The sequence below is a fragment of the Sus scrofa genome, chromosome 2 (assembly GCF_000003025.6).
Source record: "Sus scrofa isolate TJ Tabasco breed Duroc chromosome 2, Sscrofa11.1, whole genome shotgun sequence".
Classification (NCBI taxonomy): domain Eukaryota; kingdom Metazoa; phylum Chordata; class Mammalia; order Artiodactyla; family Suidae; genus Sus; species Sus scrofa.
In genome coordinates, this window is record NC_010444.4 from 53,036,366 (window position 1) to 53,056,342 (window position 19,977).

The window sequence follows — 19,977 nt, forward strand, 5'->3', positions numbered from 1 at the left end:
AAAGAAAAAGGTACAATAAATTAAAATCACTGGTTTCCCAAGATTTGTGTGATAGATGCTTCCTCTTAGATTTCTGTGACTTCCCAGAGGATTTAGATACCTATGGTAAATTCCTAGGTCTTGCTTTATGTAGTCTAGATATCACTTAATATACTTTATACTGTACATATATATACTTTATTCTTTCTTTTCCAATATTTTTAGAGCAAGGATTCCTCATCCTAGTCAAAGAAAGCTGTGTGAACTTTCATGAAAACCAGCATGAGATTTACTGCTTTCTATGATGCACACAATGTAGATGTACTTGCACACTTCAATTATGCAAGCCAATTTACTGAGGTATTAAACTATGCATTCATATAAAAAATTCTTTATATAAAAGTTTTACCAAAATATAAAGTACATTGTAAAAAATCAAAATATTTTGGTTACATGTATAAATTAAAAGAAAATATACACACTCATTTATTCACTGCTTTAAATAAGGAAAGAAAATATTGTAGTACTTGTGGTTCAGCAGGTTAAGAATCTGATATAGTGTCTATGAAGGTGTTGATTTGATGACCCCTGGGCTTGCCCAGTGTGTTAAGGATCTGGTGGTAAAGTGTAGGTACTATAGTGTAGTTGCAGTGTAGGTCACCCATGCAGCTTGGATCTAGATTTGACCCTTAGCTGGGGAACTTCCATATGCTGTAGGGTGTGGCTGTAAAAAGGAAAAAAAAAATAATAAAGAAAGAAAATATTAACAAAACATAGAAACTCTACTCATTTGCAGTTTAGTCACCAAGATCATTGTAATCCTGACTTCTAACCTGGCTTTCTAAGTGGTGTGCTTTGGTTTATGCTCTGTATACCTATCTGTTTATCTCAGTGTATGCCAGAGGAAGTGAGCCATGCAGCCTGCGTGTGTATATTGCATCCCTCTTGCCCCATTGCCACCTTCAAAGAGTATGCCTGTTGTGGCAACAGGGTTTGTGAATCTTCTTTTCCAAGACTGGCTATCAGCTAGGATATAGCCTCCATTCTAGACTACTTACTCTCCTGGTGTCAGGTAGGTAAAACTTGCTTAACAAATATTATATTTAAGTAAAACATATTAATCATTGACAAATTATAATATATGAGGAAAAATCTTAGAGTTTAATAGGGTATTTTTGTCATGAAATGAAATAATGTACATCCATTTCAAAATTATAAGCAATGTTTAATGATGTCCTAAATGGTAAACAATGCAATAAATATGAAGCTTTCAAGAAAAAAAATTTAAAAGCTAAAAATTTTGTGGAGAAGAGCCACAAATAAATGTGCTCCAAAATTTCTTCCCTGATGGATTAGGACTTTGGATAACTACATTTCTTTTAGTTTTATAAAGTGAAGGGATTGCCTTGGAAATATACTAACCCAATAAACTAAACTTAAATGAATAATTTCAGAAATATATCTAAATAAAAAAGCATTTTATTATAGCTTCCTTATTTCTTCTAGAATTATGTGGAGTAAAAATGACACAGAATAGGTAAATGTCAGAACCTATTGGATAGGGTAGTTGCACACATAATTATAATAGGTTAACAACAGTTTACAACTCAAGATTCTAATACAGAACCACCATTAAGAATATCACTTTTCTAACTAATTATTTCCCCTATCCACTGAAATGATATTGTAGTGAACTAATTGTTTATATAAAGTGTTCAGGCACCCAGAACAATAAAACAGACCATATCCCAGGAGACTCACACTCAGATGTCTGACTCTAGAGCTTGAATACATAATACAAATGTTGCCTATATGATGTTGATGGTGCTGATGATAATAACTAAAACAAAATGTATGTTACACACTTAATGCTTAAGAAAATGAGACTGACTCACCAAGAGATTAATTTTTGCTATTCCTCAGGTCATAAGTGGTAAAGTTGAGGTTAAGATGCTTATTAGTGCTCTTAAATACTGAATATTGACTCTTATAATGAAGAGGATTTAATAAAAATCTGATCAATGCAGAATTTTGGTCTTTTGTCTTTTTATGGCCACACCCATGGCATATGGAGGTTCCCAGGCTAGGGGTCTAATTGGAGCTACAGCTGCTGGCCTATGCCACAGCCACAGCAATCCCAGAACCGAGCTGTGTCTGCCAACTACACCACAGCTCATGGAAATGCTGGATCCTTAACCCACTGAGTGAGGCCAGGGAATGAATCTACAACATCATGGTTCCTAGTCAGATTCATTTCTGCTGCGCCACAATGGGAACTCCTCAATGCAGAAAATATTTAATAAAATATGTAAAATAATATCAATATCAACATTTCAAAGTTACCCTTTAATGTTATTTTTTGCAATTTTTTTCCCTTCTGTGTGTTTTTTTCCCCTAATCCTGTATGCTGCATTAAAGAATACACCAAAGGCTATAGTGCAGTTTTAGAATAATACCATGTTGTTAATTATCCACAAGGTGACTGAAGAACTATGGCAAGTTGGTCCCATAGTTAAACCTAATGGAGACCTAAATAATCACTTGTTTTTTTGTTTGTTTGTGTGTTTTTTTTTTAAACTCATAGATTTCTCTTTCTTATGGAGATAAACCAGCAAATCTTGGGATAAAGGGGAGAAATATAAAGTCTCAGATACCATCATAAATGGCTTCAGTCCCTGAGGTATAATTTACATAATAAATGAACTGAAACTTCTAAGAGCTGTGCCTTAAAAATCAAAAGAATGCTAAATGACAGATGACAAAAGCTGAAATTCCTTTACCTGAAAAGGTAATAGTTGACAGACTTGGAAAATCTTAGTCTTAAGAAGCTTTTCTTCTTGATTACTATATTAACTCCTAACAAGAGAGGAAACTGTGCTCTAGTCAGATAACATACACACAAATATACTCGGCCCAAAACTATTAGAAGCCAAGATTAAATACCATTGATTTTCACTACAAGCCTATGATCTTAAAGCCACACTAATTTGTTGCTGAAATTCCTATATGAGTTGGAAGAATTTAAAAACATACAAACATAAATAGAAGAGAAAATATTAAAAAATCTATCAGATCAGGAGCTGAACAATCACTTATTGGGTATATACAAAGATAAAAGTCTGAATACTTAAATAAAACCTATAGGAACCCAGAAGTTTTCACTGAATACAATTTAGTTACAAGGAAGATGCCAGGCATCTAATTTACCCCCATTACAGCTATCAGAGAGCCATGGGTCAACTGGAAATGCTTTCCTTGAAACAATGTTTTTTGGACATATGATTGTGGTTGATTCTAAACAGCATCTCCAACTATTTAGAGAGGTTTTAGTGGGTATGACTCCCATATTAATCTGCCAATTGGGGTGGATTACTGCAGCCTTGGCCGGTGCTTAATCTGGCTGATCCAGCCAGGTGAAAGAGAATGTTGAATCCATAAGACATTAGTAAGGGCCTCCCTACCAGTAAACTAGTGGCTGTTGGTTAAATGGCTACCAAAGAATACACACACACACACACACACACACACACACACACACACACAGACACACACACGATTCTTCTTCTGTTGCTTGGCAATATATTATTTTATTTGAAAACGCAAAGTGGAATATGGCAGAAATAGTATACTCATTAAAATAAAGTTAATAATATTTTCTAATGCTTTAAAAATTATTTTTATTCATCTTGATTTTTGAGAAAGAAAAGTTTGTGTTGGCTTAAAGTGAGATCTTATTTCTCTGCTAGTAATCGAACCTGGGCAGCCTGGATGAAAACCAGGAAGTCTAGTCACTAGACCAGCTAGATGTTAGAAGCAGATTTTCTCTGACCCTTGCTTATGTTGAAAGCAAGAATGTTTCAAGGAGGCAAAGAGTGCAAAAACAGATTTAAAGTTTAATGTTAGAGACACAATACACTATGTGGGAAGCAGACAGAGAATTAGTCTATTTATCTAAGGCAGAATCAAAACAATAATACACACCCAAAGGAAAATGAGAGTATTGGCATGCCCTTGAATGAGGGGCATGCCAGAGGTGATTTAAACCATGTATTTGGGGAAGTTCTTCTGGGTCTTTGTTTTCCTTTGACAATTATCTTGTTTTATTTCTCACACCTGACCAGACCCAGGCTCACCCCCTCCTCTTCTGTGTGAGATTTTTGGTCAAGATGAATTCCAAAGCAAGGCACTGTGGGGAGGTTATGTAGACATATTATAGCCTGTAAACCCTTCCCTTTCTGACCTGAGGGAGGGTTTTTCTATACAGGTATGTTTGGGGTCTCTCAGGCCCTCAGGATGGGAAGTATGTGACCTCTTTGTTCTTGTGTCCAAGCAGGGTTAGCCCCACTTTTGACCCTGTTATTACCATTGTTTAACAGTTCACAGAAGATAAGGATGAGTTATTTGCCTTGTACCCATTGTTATTTACATATTGGGGTTCAGATAAGTGGCTGGTTATATATGCTGTAAAGGTTCATGCTGGAGCCCTCCTATCTCTTGTCTCAGGAATTATAAACAAGAGGCTAGTTGTACCTATCTCCTGCCTCAGGATGTGTAAATAAGTGGCTAATTGCAATTGTCTACCTGAAGACCATCTATCTCCAGCCTCACTCTAACAGAAGAGGAAAAGTTGCTGGTGCTATGAAAAGAGGAGAACCCATAATGCTTCATGCACTACAAGTCAGGACTAGGGAAACCTTATAATCATTCAAGATGGGACAGAATAAAACAAACAAACAAACAAATCAGCACAGTATTTTAGATAAAGGAGAAGTAAGAAAATCTCTGAGTACTTTATTTATTTATTTATTTATTATTATTCAATCAATTCATTACATTTATGGTTGTACAATGATCATCACAATCCAATTTTAACTTTAAAACAATACGCAAAAACAAAACCAAATACAACCTCATTGTAGGTACTTTGGAGAACTCTGATATTCATGGTAATGATGTCTTGCTAATGGTGTCAGACAAAATCTCATTAAAGCGTCAAGTAAATAGAAGTCAAAACAGACATCTGCCTCCAAAGCCAACTTCATTGCATACAGTTGAAGTTCCAGAGTAATATGAAGTTACCAGCCACATAGAATTACTTATTATGCTTTTTTCTAGTGTTCCAAGTTCATGAAAAGTCCTTATTTATACAAATTATACCAATATTAGATACCTAACTTTCAGTACCACATTGGTCATCGACTAAGACAACACCAACATAATTCATTCAGGGTTTTATTGCGCAAATGATGTAGTAATGGGACATACCATGCCACTGGTTTATGCAATAACAGTGAAGAGGCTAGAGGACACTTACATATAGATGAGAAAATATTTGCATTTACATGGGAAAGAAATCTCAACATTTATCATTTATTAGGCATGAGTATTTTGAGATTCCAAATACTAATGCAATTTTTCTACTCCTACCAAATGCACAAGTAAAAAGATACTTGTTTCACTTTTCACAATCACTGTGACAACAAATATTGAGATGAGAGTATATGACAACAAAAAGTAACACTCATGAGTTGTGCATCCATGTTGTTTGGATTTCCATTTGCAATGTGGAAGATCTAAGTGAAACTTTTGAGTATGTTGTGGAGAATGCAGAAGAAAATTTAGATGACCTAATGGATTATGGTGAGAAAGTATATGCCCATGGGAAAGTGGTAGAGGCATAAGAAGACCGGGAGCTCCAAGATTTCCACCAGAATCTCAGAATGTTAAAGGAGAAGAAACTTCAGTACTGAATGCTGATCACAGAGTGAACAATGCAGTGGAAGGGTGGAATGGAAAATTTCAAAAGCAGGAGATTTTGGATTATTCTTCAATGTGGAATTTGCTGAAGTGTAAATAGATAAATGACAAGGCAGCAAACAAATTATAAGCCAGGTTCTTGATGATCACTGTCAAATTTGGCCAGCAAATTCATGATGATTCTGATAAAATCAAATGTGTATAACCAGAATTGCTAGCATACATAAAGCAAATAATCAGGTTGATAAATACTTCAGAGCAATTACTCATTGACTGCCAAACTTCATGGTGGGGACAATGGGAATAAAACTCATCATGAATTACAATGAGAATAACATAAAGGAAATAGTAATAAAATTAAACAATTGCTTTATACAGCAGATGATGTGTCAAATGTATCAATGCATTTCAAAGTCCTTTTTGTCACAATGGATATTTTGGACAGGACCAAATATATATGATCTCTTGGAGTCTCAATGTTTTAGACAGGACCAAATGTCTTAAAAAAATAAAATAAAAATAAAAAACTCAGAAAGACTTAAGGCTTAACTCAGAGATATTATGTCACCCTAAAAGGGAATCCAACTTGTCATCAAATAAACCATCACAAATGCCAGATTATGGAGTTCCCGTCGTGGCTCAGTGGTTAACGAATCCGACTGGGAACCATGAGGTTGTGGGTTCGATCCCTGGCCTTGCTCAGTGGGTTAGGGATCCAGTGTTACTGTGAGCTGTGGTGTAGGTTGCAGATGCAGCTCGCATCTCAGCGTTGCTGTGGCTGTGGTGTAGGCCAGTGGCTACAGCTCTGATTGGACTCCTAGCCTGGGAACCTCCATATGCCACAGAAGCAGCCAAGAAATGGCAGAAAGAAACAAAAAATAAAGCTTGGATATATGTGTGTATGTGGGTGGGTGTTATTAACACTTATAATTATCATGTGAAGTGACAGGATGCTACTTTATGATTCCAAATCACATCATGTTATAGAAGCTCCAAAAGGCAAGAATGTTTGTTAAACAGGCTTTACTTCCACAAAGAAAACATCTCATCGAAACAAACGATTAACAACTTTTACATGTTGAAAATTCCAAGCATTGAAATAAATATGAATATAATATGTTCTCTTGCCTAAGAGATGCTAAGTCTGTAGAAATGCTGATTACAGTTGTTCTTCCTGTCATTCTTGTCATTGATGTTGCCACAATTAATTGTATGTAACATACTGCATGCTCACTTATATTACTATACGTACTCCATGTGGAGTACACCTGTTAGACAATATGAAAAATGTGCTTAGGCTAAATTTACATTCAATCCTGAAAATGGGTCTTGTGACTATCCTACAATCTTAATATTTCTACTTTGTTCATTTACTGCTATGCTTCCCAAAATGCCTTTCTTTTCTTCTCAAATTTTTAACCTTTTCCCCATTTGCAAACATAAGCTCTCCTCGGTTTTAAATACACTGAGAAAATAGACGCTATCAGAAGAAAATTACTTGTATCGCATTTTCTCTTACTTACCACCTGCGACAGTCAATGAATGGGCCATGATCACAGGAATGATTAACTTCCCTTCCAAATTACATTCTATGCTCTCTATCACTCTCAAAGGGCATTGTTCTGGAAGAAACTATCTTCAGTTTTCAACTATGATCAACTTCATCTTTATATAGAATCATTTCCTTAAACATATCTGTAATATCACAAGACAAGAAGACACATCAAAATGCTCCATTTCTCTGATCTCACTTACCAAAAAAAGACAAGCTCTACTAATCTTGTCCACATCCTTCCTCTCTAATTTATCTTGAATTTTCTCTAGCACAAATTCATTGAAATTGCTATTATTAAGTTCACAAGAGATGTTCATGTTTTCAATTATAGTGGTCAACTCTTAGTTCTTATAAAGCAGTAAGAAACTGCATGTGTTGAATTTGAATAAATTCTCCATCTTGGAACTGGGTGTCATTATATATCCAGTAATATATAGTAATATCTATATCTGAGATACTACTTCTTTCTCCACTAATCCCTATCTCTTTTCTTATTTGTTCCTCCACTAAACACAGGTGCTTTAGATCTCTCTCTCAAACTTTTACCCAAATGATTTCAACTAATTTTATGTCTTTAAATATTTTTCTACTGTGATGACTACCAGATTTAAACCTTAAATCCAAAACTCTAATGTGAACTCCAACTGGCTTCACATATCAAATAGGCAATTCAAGAGTCTCATCAACAACTGAATTTCTGATTTCTCCAATTGTAACCTGCTACTCTAGAAGTTTTCAAACCTGGTAAATGGAAATACCATTTCCTTTCACTTCATCCCAAACTACTGAGTTATCTTTCATTCCACATTCTTTTCTAGCAGTAATTTTTTCCCATGAGCTTAGTCCTGGTTGTGTCACCACCTGATTCAATCTACCTTTGTCTCTCATTTGAAGCCTCCTAAGTTGTCTTCTGTATCCCATTTAGTTCTCTGCTCAAGCCAAAACTATAGACATAGTCATCATTCTAAAAATGTTATGTCCCCCAAAGTTATACCTCCACAGAAAATTATTCAAGAACCTCCCATATCACTCTGAACAAAACTAAAAATGCACTCAAATTCTTTTGTCGAACTGGTGAAAGTTTGGCCCTGTAAATTTTCTTCCCATGGACTTTGTTCTCCCTAGAACCCCCCTGTTGAAATAACAAGGTAGGAAGCAAAGTTATTGATGTTAAATATTGGAGACCATTCACTTTGAGTGGGTGTATAAACTACAGATTCATAAATTCACACTCAGTTTAACTCAATTCATTCACTATCAGTTGTAGCCAGTATTTGAATGTCACTATTTTCAGCACAGGTGCTATGAAGTTTATCATAAAGTTTATAATCCATTGTTGCTAATCCAGTAATTACAAACAGGATTAAAATTGTGATTTACATTACTCATTTGTAAATTGATTTTTTTTTCTTATTCATACTTAAATAATCACAGAAATTCTGTAGCTTTGGAATGATTTTGGTCTGCTTGATCATGAGGCAAATGTAAATGGGACCTAATGAGGATTTCATTGAACTCTAAGGGGGATCTTTTTTCCCCCTTATTTTCCAAGAGGTATAAGAGGAATTATTTAACTTCCTTAATAAATAATTAAATATTTTTTGATTCCCTTCATCCAGGAGGAAGGAACCAGTCAAGGTAAATCCTCTTATTTGCCAATTCTAAATAATCTCTGATAGCTGAACAGATAGTCTCTTGTGAAAGAGGACATACAGAGGATGCTATTTGGAGAAACTATACCCCGCCTATTGAATCTCTAAGTATAAATTGTAGATACTTTCTGAGTAGATAAGAACTGTGCAAGTATCTTTTTAAATGCCCCCAGGACATCCTTATTTCTGAGGCTGTAGATGAGAGGATTGAGCATGGGTGTGACCATGGTATAGAAAGCTGATACCACCTTGTCCTGCTCAGGGGTGTGAAATGACTTGGGCAGCACATAATTGTAGAAGGAAGCCCCATAGAAAAAGCTGACCACAGTCAAGTGTGAAGAACAAGTGGTAAAGGCCTTTTTCCGGCCCTCAGCTGAGCGCATGCGGTGGACAGTTAACAAGATGAGGGTGTAGGTGGTAGAGATAATAGAGATAGGGATGAGCACCATGAGTACACAGCAGATATACATCAAGGTTTCATACAAGGATGTGTCAGCGCAGGCTAATCTGAGAACTGCAGGGATCTCACAGAAGAAATGATTGATACTTCGGGAACCACAGTAGGGGAAAGTCATGGTGACAGAGGTAAGCAGAAAGCCATCCAGGGATCCACCAAACCAGGCACCAGCAGCCAGAAGAAGACACACTTTGTGGTTCATCAGGACTGGGTACCTAAGTGGGTTGCAGATGGCCACGTAGCGGTCATAGGCCATGAGGCTCAATAGGAAGAACTCTGAGCCAATCATGGTTGAGCAAAGAAAGATCTGGATGCCACAGGCTACAAAGGAAATGGTCTTCTCTTTAGAAACCATGTCCACCAGGAGCTTTGGAACAATGGTGCAAATGAAAAGGGTGTCCATGATGGACAGCTGGTTGAGCAGAAAGTACATGGGTGTGTGGAGGTGAGAGTCCACCTGAATCAAGAATATCATGACCAAATTTGCAGTTACGGCCACCACAAAAATAGTAAAAATACCTGCAAAGACAACCCCTGTAGCTTTATTGTTTACCAGAAGTCCCAGGAGGATAAAGTCAGAGGTTGAATTTCTATTCTCCATTGACTTTTTCTATGACTGCTCCAGGAGAGCGGTAAGCCACAAACACCGGGAAAAAAAAAATTAAAAAAAAAAAAGAGAGGGAGAAAGAGAAAAACCCTTTCTATGTGGGAGAAATTCACAATGCAGATTTTGAATCTCAGACCTCAGAGTCCACTGATTCAGATAAAATTTTCCAACTCAAAATCATAATTCTAGAAGGAAAAAAAAGAGTTATACAATAAATCAGTAACTATAGCTCTGATTCTTCTTTTTGGGGTATATCCATATTTTTAGTTTGTTCATGTTTATGCTGCCATGTAATTAATTGCATAATGAGGTTGGTGTTTACTGTATTTGGCTTATAATTTTAACTCTTATCTGTCCTATTTATTTTGCATATTTGGTCTTCAGAATGTTGTCCGACACATAATAAAGCTAAGTAAATTTTAGATGGAGGAAGGATGATTGATTTATTGGTTATTGGACGCCTGAATGTGACCAGAATGAATAACCATGGAAGTGAGGTGTGGAAAGTAAAAAGAAACCAAAAAAAAAAAAAAAATACACCTCGTGTATTTCTTCTCTGCTTTCAACAATTCCATTTGTTTATTTATTTATTTTCTTTTTTAGCACCACATCTGTGGTATAAGGAAGTTCCCAGTGTAGTGTTTGTGTCTGAGCTTATAATTGCAGGACTATAATATAGCCATAGCAATACCAGACCCAAGGTATATAAGTGACCCAAACTGCAACTCATGACAACACCAGATTCTTAACGCACTGAGAAGTGCCAAGGATCAAACCTTTATCCACATGGATACTAGTCACTTTTGTTTCCACTGTGCTACAACAGGAAATGAATACTTCCATTTCCAGCACTTCCAGTTACCAAATATGTAGGGTTTTCTCCCCTTTACCAAGCAAATTCCAACTCTCTAGAGTGTAGCTTGGCATTTTACAGCTTAATTCAATTCTCACACTATCAACCTGGAAATAGCCTAAGAGCCCATTATAATAACCCTAAAACCAAAAATAGCCCAATGTCCCATTGTGCCCAATGTAAATACAAGGACCCTTTTAAGTAGGAGGCAGGAAAGAGGGAGGCAGAGATCAGAGGATGAGACATGACATTCTGGAGAGAGGTCCAGCAATTCAAATGCTGGTTTTCAAAATGAAAGGGAACATGAGGCAAGAAATTTATTGGTCTCTAGAAACTTAAAAAGTCTAGGAAATAGAATTTACCCTAAAACTTTCAGAAAAAGTATAGCTCTCCTGACATCTTAATTTTATCCCAACATGACCAATTTTGGATGGAAGGCAGCCAGAAATGTAAGATAATAAATTTGTGTCACTGTATGGCACTGAATTTGTGGTATTTTAACAGTAGCCACAAGAAGTTAATGAACCATTTGTCACTTTAATATATTTTAAGCACAAGCAGAATTGAGGCATGTTGCTAAAAACAAAATAGCCAACAGCCTTGCAGTGTTCACTCTGGGGAAAAAAAGTTATCAAAAAATCACAAATTAAGAAAATGAATTTAATTATTTTCAGAAATTCAAAATGCCCTCTAACTCTGGGCAATCTCTAGTAATCATATACCTACATGTGGATACTTGGCTTCCTATCAGGTCCAAAAAAAAAAAAGTCCTCACCAAAGGTACCATGAGAAAGAGCCTGTAAACACAAGACTCACAAGTGTAACTGCCAAAATCCACTGCTGAGGGCAACTTCTTATCTCCAAGCAGACATAGTAAAGTCCTGCTTTTGTCTTTCACGAATATAACCACTGTTACATATGCAGCCCCATAACGATGGTACCATATTTCCTTTTTGAATCCAGGTTTGCATAAAGTCCTTTGTAATGTGTGTAATGTGTGTCAAAGTTCACCCTAGAATAAATAACTGCTGTGAACAAAACTTTGCTTAAAGTTGAGTAAAGAATAAACAGCAAAGCCATTTCAAATATTGACAATTTAAGCCTCATGTAATAAACTGAAATGTCCCTAGGCCAATCATGTCAGTGATTTATAAATTTATAAACATAAATTATCAAACATTTGAAAAATGTAAAGCCTCTCCTCTACTGTATGTGCCTTGACACTGATGTTCTCAAATGGAGAGGAGGGAAGATTTTTTTAAAAAAACAGCATTTCTAAAAAGACTCAGTAAAATGCTAACTCTGCAATTAGAACCCATTATTCTTATGGTTTTGTCTAGGTTTGTTATTGTTGTTGAAACACAATGCATCATTCTCTTAAACCAAATTCTCCCTACCTATGGTGGTACTTACGGAATTTTGAATCTAGAAATGGTTACCTGGGAACAGATATTTTCAATACAATTATTCCCTTTTTGAGCTGGATCAGAGTTAATTAAAACATAATATTTGAAAATGAAAGTGTCCCCAAACTTCTGTTCCAACCAGGTGGGCCCTCTGGTTTTGCTGGAAGATTTCAAAAAGACTCCTCCCACAACTTTCTCCTCTGAACATGGATAAAACACTCAACACTTGGTGCCACTTTCCTCTAATCCATGTGTTGTGTGAGGCTATGAGATGTGATGAAATGTGAAGCTGTTAGTTTGAGGGTAGTCTTATTAGATGCCCAAAGTTAAAAGTTTGGAGCCTCAGATTACCTTGCTTTCAATCTTTCCTATAGCACAAGCACAAAGAAGCTTCCTGGAGAGCACTGGTACTTTGCTGCTGTACAGGCCATGGAGCAAGAAATGGGGCTTGAACTGTTCATCTTACTTAACTTGAACCTCTAGTTAGGAGCTGGGATGTATCAACATTGAGTGTTGGGGAAGACTGTCATACATTGCTGGTGGGAATGGGTCTCAGTACTATATTTTAGGACTCGAAAAATAATGTGTATATACTTCCACTCCTAGGAAACTTTATATAGAATTTAAGAAATACAAGACAAGACTTGTATAAATATTCATGTTGGTATTGTTTGCAATAGTGAGAAAGCAGAGCAACTTAAGCATCTTCTATTGGACACCTACAAAATAATTTAGGCTTTAGTATTAGAATTAGTAACAGAATTCCAAGTGTCATTTAGTAAGGCAGCTATGCTCAACACTATGCTACCTATACCAAGCATCTTTTAGGATAGTATATGAATCTATAGTCACATGGTATAGTTTCATGGTATCCTTTTTTTTTTTTTGTCTTTTTGCCTTTTCTAGGGTCGATCCCACGGCATATGGAGGTTCCCAGGCTAGGGGTCGAATCAGAGCTGTAGACACCAGCCTACACCAGAGCCACAGCAATGTGGGATCCGAGTCGCGTCTGTGACCTATACCACAGCTCACGGCAATGCCGGATCCTTAACCCACTGAGAGAGGCCAGAGATCAAACCCGCAACCTCATGGTTCCCAGTCGGATTTGTTAACCACTGCGCCACGACGGGAACTCCTCATGGTATTCTTAAGTAAAATAATGTCATAAATATAATCACATTGTATACATATATAGCAATATGGTATACAGTATAATATATACATGGTAAGTATATAAGTATTACTAATATATATGATAAGGATATATATACACACAAACATATAATTTGATGTGCATATAATATGCATGTGCATATATAACTATATACATGCATTATAGATATATGTAATTGTGAATTTAATCATAGTTTTACTAATGGTGGAGATTCAGGTGACATCAGTTTCTTGACTATATTTTCTGTCTTCCTAAAATTATAGATTATATGTATATAAACAATTTATTTTCAAGTCAAAGTATATGTCTCATATTCACAACTTTAAACATGAATACATATAATTTTACATTCCTAAGTCTTTAAATATCAGTAGGATGACTAAGCTTGCAAAAATTTACACTAGAATCCTGTTCACATATGCCCCTGCAATCTAGAAAATAATTGGTCTCATTCCTTCTGACTCTTAAGCCTCCTTCCATAAAATACCATAAGATGTCACCTTAAAGTAAGTGCTTCTCCTCTTATCATATGCACTAAAGTAAGTTAGTGCACAGCATAGTTAAATTTGAAGGAATTCCCTCACAAACATACACATACAAAAATCAGAAAATATGAATTTGAAAGCATACAACATATTAGAAAAGTAAAGTACTTTTTTAGCTATGGGGGGAGAAATACATACAAAAGTATGCCCATAAGGGATAAAGACTTACCTACTGTTGTAAACAACTCCATTTTGCTAAAGTGAATGTCCCAGTTTTCTACATTCCCTTCAAATTCTAAGATGTCACTTTATCCTTCACTCGCCACACAGTTCAATCAGATACTTCTTTAGAATCTGCATCTCTGTGCCCTGGTGAAAATCCAGGGCTGGCCAAATAGCCATATGACCCTGGAAAAGTCACTCTTCCCAATTTGTTACTGGCAAAAATGTTATCAGAGCAACACCTACATTCAAAGTTATTGGGAGGATTTTTTTCGAAGGCCCTCATGATCGTAACCTGGTACCCAATAATGTTATCAAAATGTTTAGGATCTTCCCTCATTCAAGATAAGTAACTCTTTACTTTAGTAACTATGGAAGTAGGACGAGCTTCAGAATGAGAAAATGGTATTATTTCTGAATTTGAACATGGTTAGCACGTATAAACTTGTTTTAGTCACTTTAATCCCTTTAGCAAATTTTCCCTATATTTAAAGCAAACATGATAGAAAGAACAATTGTAAAATTTATAATTTTTAGATTATAAATCTAAGATAATAAAAGCAATTACTTTTGATTAAAAATAGCACTGACTAGTTCTCTATTTTGAGACTGAAACAATTTATGACATGCACAGCATATGTTGTAATCTTGTTCTTAAAAGTACTCAGAGAGAAAGTTTTTTTCCAATCTTTGAAATTAGAAAGGACCTATTATTTTCAGGGAGCTCTAAAATACACCAAATTTATGTTCATCTTTCTTTCATGGAAGTTTTCCCACAGTTTATCCAGGATGTAGAGAAGCAACTGACCCTGTGGCAACTTCATCCACTCTGCAGAAGGTGAGGTCCAGAGACAATGATTAGTGTCCCAAGATGGTTCCTTACTTTATCTTCTTACGGTTATTGGCTAATGATAAAAATCACTGCCCTTTGCAGGTAAACACTATAGATTTAGGAAAGGTAGAAAACAATATCAACAGGTATATATAATCCTAAGCCTTGGTTTAATAACTAAGCTTCTAGTCAATATGAAAAAAAAATAAATCTTTCTTTTTAACACCTGAGCAAAGACCTACCTGTGACACTTACCTCTTATTTTCTCCAAAGAAGAAAGGATATCTGTGACAAGCTAGCAAAAATCAATACTTTTTCTTTGCAGGAGTCACCATTTTAAATGCTTAAATTGGAATAACATCAGAATTGGTGAAATTGGAAAGAATTTAAGGATGATTCTTTTGGTCCCAGCTTCACCCTTAATAGGAAATTCTGTATGAGCTTATGAAAGTTACCTCATTTCTTTCATTTTCAGTTTGCATTGTAACTCTTCAAAACTGTATTTCCCAGGAAAAAAAATGAAGAGGTCTTCTAAAATGAAATGCCATTCATTTCTAAAAATTCATACTATTTTCTACGATGAAAAATTCTTAGTACCTCAGATGCATCAGGGAAAAAAAAATCAAGATCCCTGTCCTTGTTTACATGATGAGTAAAATCTAAGGTTATGGAATAAACATCAAAATCTAATTAATTAAAAGGATATAAACAAAATTGAAAAACCAACAGTTTATGACACAGATATTTATTTATCACATAATATTTTTAACTAATTATGTAAACAAAGGTGATATAGTAGAACATAAACCTTAAAAATATTCATGACATTTAATTCTCTGGGATTTTTGAAGAAGTACTTACTGGATGTTTGGTAAATATTTTGGAAAACCTTGCTAAGCCTGGGGATTTAATCAGAGCTATCTTCAAAACAATGCACCCTGAAAACAAAACAACGTAAAACAAACAAACCAAAAAACCCAAAGAATCACTTCTGGTGGTATTAATTATATATGAATCACCCGATCATTTTAGTTATATTACCTTTTGAAATCATGACATTATTCATTATTACAATTGTCCTGCCTTATATCATTCACTTCTACATAAGAAGTGAAGATTTAAATATTTTATTTTCACACAGTTATCAAAGCTGTTAGCAGGACTTTGTCCAATTTGAGTAGTTTTACTTGTCAGGGATGTGCTGTAATTTCTAGACAATACAGGTCTTCATACTCTCCTTCACACTAAATAATTATCTAAATATTTTCATTATTGACTAACATTCCTTTATGTCTAAAACTTTACTTGATATTCAATAAATAGTTAATAAATATTTAACAAGTATAATTTATATCATCCCTATTATAATTTTATATTTACATATATTTTTCAATTTATTAGGTAAGTGAAATAAATGTTTAGAAGAAATGGTTCAATTAACTCTATGCATATATACCTCACCTTCAGAGACACCCAGAGGAGGTCTAACTGCCCCTCAATGTGGAAAGTTGGAACTTTGGTTTACCAACCTAACTGGCATACAACAGAAAATGAACATAGATTTTATCAGCTTGTTACTCTCAGAGGGACTTTTTTCCCCAGGTCATTACCAGGATTAACAAGCTGGCAGGTGCATATTGTGCCACATGCTTCCCTCCTTTGGAAAATTGTCTATCAATTAATAGCAAGTTTTGGCATAAAAGTGCAAGACGAGGAATCTGAAGACATGGTTCTGAGGTTTTCATCAGCCTCTTTCTTGCTTGGGATAGGCAATTTTGCTCTAAACATCAACTTCTCTAACTCCCCTGAAGCTAATTCCTTCTCAAAATACTTCGTAGCACTTTTTGAAGATCAGAAACAAAATGAAATAAGTAATTTGAATATACTTTGCAAAATGTCTTTTCCATATATATATCAAGAATAGTACCTGACATCTTGCAAGTGTACATAGGTATTTTAAATTATTATAATTTATTATTTGCTTTCTCAAATTGATAAATTTATTTTAATAAAGATCAAAATGTGGTGACCAAAAATTTTCTTATATGTGAATTTGGTACCATAACCGAGAAAAAAACCCTGGTTGTTTTTATAAAATAGGATGTGTCTCCTGAGTGAGAAGTGAGGATATCATATGCACAGTGTGATTTAATTGTTTAAATTGTATTAAAGTAGAGCAAGTACACACATAACAGGTGGTGGGATAAATATCACAAAATGAACATACCCATGCAACAACCACTGATATGTGGAATAGACTCTTGTTTTGGCCTCTTTTAATTATTTTCTTTTAAATTAATATATAGTTGATTTACAGTGCTGTACCAATTTCTGCTATAAAGCATAGTGAGCCATATATATATATATATATATATATGTATGTATGTATGTATGTGTGTATATATATATATATATATATATATATATGTATATGTAATTTTTCTCATATTATCTTGCATCATGGTCTATCCCAAGAGACTGGATATAATTCCTTGTGCTTTACAGTAGGACCTCATTGCTTATCCATTCTAAATGTAAACTCAAAGTCCCCTCTTCCTATGTCCCAATCCCTAAATTTTATGATATCTCTAGGAAGCAAATACATCTCCATTACAAGTTGTTTTTCAAATACTTCTTTGCCAATAGCCCACATTAAATGTCCTTGTTAAAGATGATTCATCTTTGAGATGTAACAACAAAAGCCAAATGACAACCCAGGTCTGGCAGGACTGACTCAGAGGAAATGGAAAAGAAGACACCCATTCCCAGGGTGGAAAGGAAATGGGAATTATTAAGTGAGAGTTTTTGAGGCTAGAGAGACCAGGAAAAGTGCTAACAAAGGCAGGGAGGAGAAATAGTAAGTATTAGTAGCAGAAATTCAAAGCAATTAAGAGTATGAAATTGACTTGAAATATTGTGGGTATTTTACAAATGAATCCTGGCTAGTTACTCTACTTGAAGAGATCAATTCATACAAGTCATTCTTCCATCTATTTTCTATTTGTTTTAAGGTGAGATCAAGTTTAGGGAGCCTTCCCAGGCAAAATGGGATGTTATTTTAGGGATGAGAGTATGTTTGACGTGCATCAACATCTATGGAGGAAACATTTTTCACTCTGTTGACTCTTGAAAACTGCAACAGTGGATGAACTTTTCATAATCTTATGTCAGCTGCAAAACCACTAAAAAGTGAATCCAACATATTCTAACTTCTATTGATAGACAAAATACATTATAAGTGAATCAAAACTTCTTTGTCATATTACAGTATCTTACACACAGTATGAAGTTAAAACTAGATAAATAGAGAATCCTCAGTGAGTGCAGTCTTTGTTTAGTAAATATTCTTTCATCACAGTTAACCAAAAGCTAATTAAGAGGAAAAATATTTGTCTACCAGTCTACTTGATGGAGTATTGGAGGACAGGAGAATTGACCAAGAGAGTTGAGTTAACTAATGAAAGCTCTTGGCTTACTAATTCCCTCTTCATCTATATTCATCTAATTATGAAATAAATGGAAGTTATTTAAGGATTGCAGCAATGCTACTATCTTAGTCATAGAAGTCAATTTTAATCAATCAGTACATATGTACTGATTTCCAGGAACACAGTGGACTCCATGTAAATAAATACCTATGGTTTATCTTCAGAGGTTAGAGAACACAGGCTTATATAATAGGTAAATAAGAATACAGAACCACAAACTCGTCACGAGTCTTTAAAATAAAGGTATTCCACTATTATCATTAGACAAAAAAATTATTTTTTTGGATGTCTGACATTATATCAGCAAGGACAGGAGTTATTCGTTGCAATTTCTGTTCAAAACTTTCCCAGTAATGCAGACAGAAAAGATACAAGAAATCATGTAACATATAAAAATTATCTACCTAGAATATTCAAAGGGATGTTTGGCTTACCTGGGATGATATTTTTTGGCCATGCCTTGCAGCATGCAGAATTTCCTGGACCAGAGCTCAAACCTAAGCCACAGCAGTAACCAGAGCCATGACAGTGATTATACTGAATTCTTAACTGCTAGGCCACCAGATAACTCCAGGCCTGGGATAATTTAAAGTGCTACTTGAAGAAAATGCTTTCTGGGAGTTGTCTGCTAGTGAATTTGGACAAGTTGGCTGATCTTCAGATGCTGTCTGTCTTCAGCTATAGTTCTTAAATGATGCTGACAAAGAGATAATTTTACCTGATGTAATTCAGGCTTGTCAAAATTATTATATTCGAGAACTAAGAACATCTTCTCTGGAATGAATATGTGGCATTGGTCAGAGCATAAAGGATGTTTGTACCCGGTTTCTCCTTGTAGTTCCTGTGCACATCTTTCACTCTGATTATCGGGGGGGAAACATATCTCCCCATCCCTCTCCTTAGAGCTGTGGTCACATCTTTATTTCTCAAGCTGTAGATGAGAGAGTTGAGCATTGGGGTGAGGATGGCATAGAAGTCAGATAAAAGTTTGTTTTTCTCTGGTGTGTACATAAATGGGACAGCAAGTTGGTGTAGAAGGCTGCCCATAGAAAATAATCACTACTATAATATGGGAGAAGCAGTTTGCAAAGGCTTTGTACCCGCCCTCAGAGAGTTTATCTGGTGCACAGTGAGCAGGATGAGAGTGTCAGAGACAGAGGTGATGGATATAGGGATGAGCAGCATCAGCACACAGCAGGCATATAACAGGGTCACTGTAGAACAATGTGTCCACTCGTGATAGCTTCAGTAGTGCTGTTATCTCACAGAAAACTTGATTGATTTTTGGGAACCCACAGCAGGGCAAACTCATAGTAAAGTGAGTCAGCATGAATCCATCCAAGGAACTGCCAGCCAAGGAGCCCACCACCATAAACAAGCAAATCTTGTGGTTCATGAGGAGAGGTTATGGAAGAAGGTTGCACACAGCCATGTACTGGCCATAGGCCATGAGCCTCAGGAGGAAGAATTCCCCTCCAATCAGGGTTAAGTAGAGGGAGACCTGAAATGC

General features: G+C 35.5%; 1 protein-coding gene across 1 annotated transcript; it reads right to left on the reverse strand.

Moving 5' to 3' along the window:
- Positions 9,048 to 10,001, reverse strand: LOC100624358 (olfactory receptor 2T11-like). The gene has a single exon (XM_003354405.1). The coding sequence runs from the start codon at positions 9,999 to 10,001 to the stop codon at positions 9,048 to 9,050; it is 954 nt and encodes a 317-aa protein (XP_003354453.1).

Coding starts and splice junctions, on each gene's coding strand:
- LOC100624358 (XM_003354405.1), bottom strand. CDS start 10,001: ATGGAGAATAGAAATTCAACCTCTGACTTTATCCTCCTGGGACTTCTG.